This window comes from Nansenia antarctica, assembly GCF_963989245.1.
Source record: "Nansenia antarctica genome assembly, chromosome: 5".
Lineage (NCBI taxonomy): Eukaryota > Metazoa > Chordata > Actinopteri > Argentiniformes > Microstomatidae > Nansenia > Nansenia antarctica.
Genome location: NC_137690.1, coordinates 60,210,353 through 60,217,852, shown reverse-complemented (window position 1 = coordinate 60,217,852; position 7,500 = coordinate 60,210,353). Strand labels below are relative to the sequence as shown.

The 7,500-nt window shown below is 47.0% G+C and overlaps 1 protein-coding gene across 1 annotated transcript in view; it reads right to left on the bottom strand.

The window, feature by feature from the left end:
* Window positions 1-3,133: 3,133 nt before the first annotated feature.
* LOC308159284 (tax1-binding protein 1 homolog B-like) overlaps window positions 3,134-7,500 on the bottom strand; it is a gene marked incomplete at both ends in the record, with an annotated part of 18,993 nt that continues 14,626 nt past the window's right edge. The window contains 5 exon segments of the mRNA XM_080533043.1: window positions 3,134-3,341; window positions 3,558-3,640; window positions 4,488-4,681; window positions 5,061-5,241; window positions 6,202-6,288. Coding sequence (XP_080389169.1) covers window positions 3,134-3,341; window positions 3,558-3,640; window positions 4,488-4,681; window positions 5,061-5,241; window positions 6,202-6,288 — 753 coding nt within the window.

Here is a 7,500-nt window from a genome sequence, read left to right as displayed (position 1 = left end):
ATTTCCAATGTTTCCGGAATGGATGAATCTTTCTGAGTCCTAGAGACCGTTTGAGGAGACTTGAGACATTAGGCTGTATTGTAATTCCAGTTGCCAATAGGTTTTTGTTTTTCCATGATCATTGCCACCAGCTCTCTACTGCCAAACAATGACCATACCATGTGCCTGAGGAGGGGGGGAGAGGGAGGGAGGGAGAGACTGTCATATGGTTTCATCCAGAAGGCAGCAAATCTGTGTCAAGGGAATTCTGTCTCATTGTATGTGTGCGTGTGTGTGTGTGTGCGTGTGTGTGTGTGTATGTTTGTATGTATGTTTGTATGTATGTGGATTGGTCTTTTTTTGCATGCTTTCGTGTTAAGGGGCCTATGTGTGTGAGTGTGTGTATCTCGAAAGATAACCAACTACAACTTTTATGAATTGCCTTGCGTTGTAGACCACAGCATTCCAGTACAGTGTCTGTGTGTGTGTGATGCGTCGTAGCTACGTCTTTCTGCAGTATCTGAGCTTTCAGCCTATAGTGTTATTCTTCACTCTGTTACAGTGGTCTAATAGTGTTATCATGTTTGTATTACAGTGCCAGGATCACCGTGTCAGAAACATTGCTCCTGTTGAGCAGGGGACAGGCCGGTGTCGTCATAATGTGTTGAGGTGGGCCATGACGATGTTATCCAGTTGGGATGTCATAATGTGTTGAGGTGGGCCATGACGATGTTATCCAGTTGGGATGTCATAATGTGTTGAGGTGGGCCATGACGATGTTATCCAGTTGGGATGTCATAATGTGTTGAGGTGGGCCATGACGATGTTATCCAGTTGGGACGTCATGCCTTTTAGAGCAGCCAGAAGTGGTGTCAAAGTGTCAAAACGTTGAGGCCACGGCAAGCGGTGACCCCCGAGATGTCATGCCCTTGCCAGGCACATCTACATGAACTGGCAGCCATTTTGTCTAGTGGCCTGAACATTTAGCAATTGCAGTTCTGTCGTGTTCTGAGTGTCCTCCCCCAAGACATTGACAAATCCTCCGAAAAGATAATTGGGCAGTTTCTCAATTAATGAATTCAATATCTTTTAATTCAGTTAAAAAAAACATGGAATTGAGCCCAAACCTGGATAGATAGTGTATGTGTGTTTGGCACTTGGTCCAAGCATTCCGGTTTCTTAATGCCGGTTTTACGTACTTGGAAATCCGAGCTCTGGAACAGTCTGGCGTCAGATCAGAGACAAGAGTCTCCAGGTCAGAATCTGTCAAACACTCGTAAACCTGTCGACTCTCTACAGAGACGGAGGTCACCATGGTAACCATTTAAATACACAGTTTAACAGGGCCATTGCCAGTATTACACAGCTGGGGTTGGAGTACAGTCCTGTGTGTGTTTGTTTTTTGGGGAGGGGGGGGGGTTGGGTCAGGCTATTTCGATATACTGTGTACAGTGAATGTATTGTAATGCGTGTCTGTTAAGTGCATTTAAATTATATTTTCGTATGTTACCTGGAGAAAATGTTTCCTTTTTGTATGGAGGCAACAGAGGTTGTGAGGAGTGTGACTTATGTACTGTACCATGTTAAACTGTCTTTATATATAAGAAGCTGCTTCGTAAATGTAAACATAAATTACATTAAAAAAATAAAGAGAAATACTCTGTAGCCCAGAACAGTTGTCACAATGTTTCTTTGTGGTGAGTGTGTGTGTGTACATGCATGCGGATGCAAGTAACAAGAGGATACTTGACTAGAACATAGGACAAGATGACATTTGGATCCATTTAAGCGTAGTTTATTCGTAAAGATCTTTTTAATGCACACAAAAACCTACACCCACACATTCATACATACGCTCTCATAAAAGGGCCGCATTGGGACTTGATATACACAGGAGTCAGAATACTCTGTGTGGTCGCGTTGAAATGACAGTAAAACATCTGACAGACAGTGGATGACACAGTGGATGAACTGAAACAGATGAGACCCAATATGGACACTATGACACACACACACACACACACACACAGGAGAAACTGCTTTAGGACCTGCACAAATAGAGGGAAAAGATGACCATTTAACAGATAGAAATGAAAAAAATCTAACTTGATTGCAGATACATTACGAGATACATTACGAAAGTGTCCATAGCCAAGTGGAGTGATTTTCTGTTGACTTCTCAAGTCAGTTGAGGAGAACTGTCCAGCAGACGTATTGGATTGTCCAGTGAACGGAGACTACCAGTGCACATCACTAAGTAAAACAACATTGGTCCATCATTCTGTCGTTACTAAAACATGAGGGAATACACACTGAGGGAGGTCACAACAGCAGCTAACACACATTTCCCCAGAAATTATACTTCTTTCATAATATATACAGTACATTCAGAATAAAGCCTTTAGTGCAGTTAAATTAAAATGTAGTGCTATTTTCTTTTGTTGTTTTTTTAACGTCTGATGTCTTTTCGTCAGACGTTAAGAGTTTCACTCTTTCATCGAAGTCACTTCCACCTTATCCCCCGGACCCCCCGACCCTGGACCTGTGGTTAGAGGCAACCCCCCCCCACACCACCAACACCCCTCCTCCGTGTCCCTGTGTCGACACCTGTGGCTTTCAGAGTTCATGGGTAACAGCAACATATTAAAGCAACATAACAGTCCTGTACAGTACTGACTGACTGGTATCCACAGAGAAACCCTACTGATACTAAACACATGCAGTGACGACGTTGACCATCCTCAAAGCAGAAAGATGACGTAAGAAAACGGGAGACAAAAAAAAACAACGAAACCAGAAGCCTGGTCCCAAAACAACCCCCCCCCCCCCCAAGTCCCTTTCCCATTCGATGTTTTTAATCTGTGCAAGAACCAGACGCGTTGAGGACTATGGTGGTAGCTCCCCCCTAAACCCCGTCGTGAGGGGCTAGAGGGGAGGTAAGCACCATATAGCTATAACACCTAACACTAACCCAGTTCTTTCAAAAGACCGAAGCGGTAAAAGGGCCAACGGGTGGGTTTTCTCTTACGACCCGGCAACAGAATGAGGAGTAGAATCCAGATTCTAATTTCAAAGCCACAGCTTAAAAATCTCCTCACTGACACACTTTACATGCCCCCCCCCCTCTCTATCCCCCACCGCTGCCACCAAACTCCTACTCCATATTGTCGAAGTTGAGCACGTGACCGTCAAAGTGTGTGAGGACGTGTTTCTCGAACAGCTGCTGCTGGCAATTGAGAGGGAATTGCTCGGAGCAGACGGGACACACCTTCCAGTGGCTCTCCACGTGCTGCTCGAAGCTCCGCTGCTCGAAGTGGGGCGGGAATATCACCTCGCACAATGGGCAGCGCTTATGGACGCCGCTGTGGACGGGTAGTGGGGGGGGGGGGGGGGGGCGTCAAAGTGGAAGGGAGGAGAGAGGGGAGGAAGAGAGGGGAGGTAGGGGGTGGTTAGGTTTAGGGTTTTTGAGCATTTGTTCATATGAATTTTCTTTGAGTATATATGACTGTGTGTGTGTGTGTCTGTGTGTGTGTGTGTGTGTGTGTCTGTCTGTGTGTGTGTGTGTGTGTGTGTGTCACCTAGAGTCAAAACAGAAGCTGCTCCTGCCTTCACGGCCTCTCCTGGCCTGATGATCACAGGCAGGCTGCTCCCCATCCCCCACCTAGAACCACCACACACACACACACACACCTTCAGATGACTACAGGACGCGTGCACTGCACGCATGCACACACACACACACACACACACACACACACACACACACACACACACTCACACGCACGCACACACGAATCCATGCGCACATGCACGCACGCACACTCCTCTCCACCAAAAGCCATGGCAGCCTGAACACTGATGGCTCCCTCCAAAGGTTAATAGCCCTTTAACGCAGTAGAGTGTAGGCTGAGTGGAGAGGGTCATGATACCAGTGTACTAGTAAAGAGCAGGTGTGTGTGCGTGTGTGCCTGTGTGTGGTATGTGTGTGTGGTGTGTGCCCTCCCAATACACCCTGTCCCTAATTAGAAGGTATCCCACGACACTGATCGAAGGTCAGCTTTGCATTTCCACCCCCGGATTGGTTAGGCTTCGGATTTAGAAAGGAAAGCTGATCCTAGATCTGTGCCTACGGGCAACTTCTCCCCAATTAGCTTCCTCCATGGCCTGACTAAACGCTAACGAGCTCCCAGAGAGACAGACACTAATTAGAACTTTATGCAAATGAGCTCTTCTCTCCATCTCTCTCTCTCTCTCTCTCTCTCCATTTCTCTCTCTCTCTCTCTCTCTCTCTCCTGGGACCCTTCACATTTCAGAGTAGGACCACTGACGAGGGAGTGAGAGAGGGAGAGAGAGAGAAAACACCAAGAAATAGAAATATGGGGAAAATGGAATAAGGGATATGTATAGAAGAAATAATGGAGAACGAAGCCGGGAATAGAAGACAGTGTGTGTGTGTGTGTGTGTGTGTGTGTGTGTGTGTGTGTGTGTGTGTGTGTGTGCGTGCTCACATTGCGTGGCTCCTCTGGGGGGTGCTCGAGGCCATCGGGGGGGCTCATGCTACGGGAGGGCTGGATGCAGACCACCTCTCTGGCCCAGGCCGAGGCTTGGGGTGTGACAGGGGGGGCGCAGGGAGGGGCACACTGAGGGGCCTCGGGAGGGGGGCGGGGCATCTGCTCGGGGGACAGAGCACCGTCTGCCCCGTCTGGAGAAAAAACACAAGGGTGTGTGTTACTGATGGAACCACATTTTTAAAAACGCTACTTCGACTGGAGAGACTAGTGTATGTGTGTGTGTGTGTGTGTGTGTGTGTGTGTGTGTGTGTACGTGCGTTCAGTGGACAGACAGGGAGAAAGATAACATGTGATTAGGAAACACATAAAGAGTGTAACAGGCAGACAAGGACACAACAAAGGCGATGAGGCGCCCAAGTAAAAGAGAGAGAGAGAAAAAAGGAGAGAAAGATTATTTTAAAAGTGGTAGATTGACATCCACAATGATCGAGACAGAGATGGGGGTGGGGGGGTGAAAGGGTATGTAGACACAGAGACAGAGAGATAAAGGGAGGGGGGGGGGGTCCCCACCTCGAGGAATGGAGTAAGGGTTCCCATACTGCAGCTCGGCAGGCCTCTGGGGTACCAGGGGGGGTGGGGACGGATCCTGGGGGTACGGCAGAGGGTAGCGCAGCACCACGGGCTGTTTGACCTCTGACCCCTGACATTGGGCCTCCAGCTCCCGCTGTCTGTCCACACACTGCTGCAGCTCCTGGGAAGTACAAGGGTTAGGGTTAGGGTCAGGGTTAGGGTCAGGGCCAATGAGAGCAAGGCTAGGCTGATGCCTGGGTGGGTCCAGTCATCACTTGGACGACGATGACGTGGAAAGGTTCTGACAACGACGTGTTTTTCCTAGATCTGAAGGAGGCACAGACATGTCTCGATTTGTATGAGTTAGAAATGTGGCTTGATTATAAGCTGATTATAAGCTCCACGTAGGCGTCGTATTGGAAGAGTCTTCATCATCTGCAGTTCTATCTGAGGTGCAGAGAGCACTAATGACCTACTCATTACTGTCATGGGAGTCAAACGCCAGCCTTCTTTGTTTCCAGCACAGGCACTATTGGCTACTAGCCCCCCCCCTCTCTCCCCCCTCCTCCCTCCTCCCCCACCCCCTTCCTTTCTTCTCACCCCATCCCTTGATGACTTCATTAGTGTGGTCGTTTCCCAGTTTAACATTTAAAACGCGGGTCATTGTGGGGGTGAAACAGACATGGTCGATGGCATTTGCACCGTTTCATTATATTATATATCATGGTACAGTACATTATAGGGTATCATGGTACAGCACAGTGCCAGGTATGAATGTACCATCAGGTTGAATACTATCTGGAGACTGGCGGGGGAAGGAGAGGGGAAGCTAGGGGAAAAGAGCAGTGGATTGCTAGGCTACGCTATGCTAGGTAGCGCTTTTGTTAGGGGTGATGACCACTCTTTGATAGGATTATGACCACTCGTTGGTAGGGGTTATGACAAGTATTGAGCCAAAGTGCTACAAATTTCGGTTATAACAACAGACTATATATATATATATCAAAACCGCTATAGGAACATGTTGTTATTTTCTCCAAATCTGATGATATATATAATGATTGTATGAAAGAGCGAGCCTATCTGACTGCCTGTTCCTCCTGAGGGGTGGATGTCCTAACCGCTGTATGGATGTCTCTACCTCCTGTAGTTGCTCCTTCTCTCTGATGGCCTGTGCCAGGCTCTCCTTCAGCTCCGTCACCTCGCTGGCCCTCTCCGCCATGTGGACCTACGGCAGGGGAGACAGGACAAACACATCATGTGACACTCAATTACCCTTTTCACTACTGCTGTTTACAAATACTACCGTTGCACATACCATATTTCTGTACATTGCACATACCTCCTTTGATATAGCCACTATTTATACATCTGTACATACCATACTCTACATAGCAGTGGCGGGCGGTGCATTTCACACCTAGGCCTTCAGTGATGTCCGACACATTCCTACCTGAATTATTCTACCTCTTAATACCATCGTTATGACGCCATGGCTCTAGAAACTAGACAGAAACACAGTATAACCGGGCGTTACATCACCTTAACATAGTCAGACAAGTACAACAGAGTTATATTAATATTTCCGAAGCATTTTTAATCAATAAATCCGCATTTACAATGAAGAGTGTTAAACTAACATCTTTAAGATCGCTACATTACCCACGTCTGTCGTCTCGTCCACCATAATAGCGACAAAGGGTGCCTTTTTAATCTCCATTTTGATCTCTTCTCCCATCACTTAAGCAATAGCAAAAATCAGGTCGTTTTGTATTTTGCCTGACGTCCCAGTAAACACTTTGTTTGTGGACAGGTGGTAATGTAAATCTGGGTTGTTTTCAGCCAGAAAAGAAATAAGCTCAACGTAGTTTCCTCTGTTTGTGGACTCGGTGCTTTCATCGTGTCCCCTAAATGATAGTTATTGTTTACCCAAAAACAGGACACAATCGATCAGTATTATCGATCAGTCAACGAAAGCTTTCGTTGTGATGCTCCGTTTCCCTGCGCACTTTCGAAAGTTTCACATCTACCGGCATATACGCATCTCAATAGTGAATATCAATAGTGCGTATCAATAGTGCGTATCAATAGTGCGTATCCAATCAAAAGACGTGCTGGGTGCTGACATCATTGAGCCTTCCAGCAGGCTCCGTTGTTGCTTTTGCTCGCATCTACGTAGGTTTACTAGGAACGCCACAGGTTTTCTCGTTCCAACGTTAAGTTACAGGTCGAATCGGCAGCACCGCTTAACGTGCAGGCAGGCAGATTTTGGAGCCCCCTAGCAACACATTTTGATTGGATAAAAGCTCTAACATAAAGGCCAGCCCTCCAAATCTCAATCGGAGACTGGAAGCAGCGCAACCAAGAGGAAAGCTATGAAATGAAGAGAATAGACTATGGGGAATCATTAATACATATTTGTGGAAAAAATATATTAAAA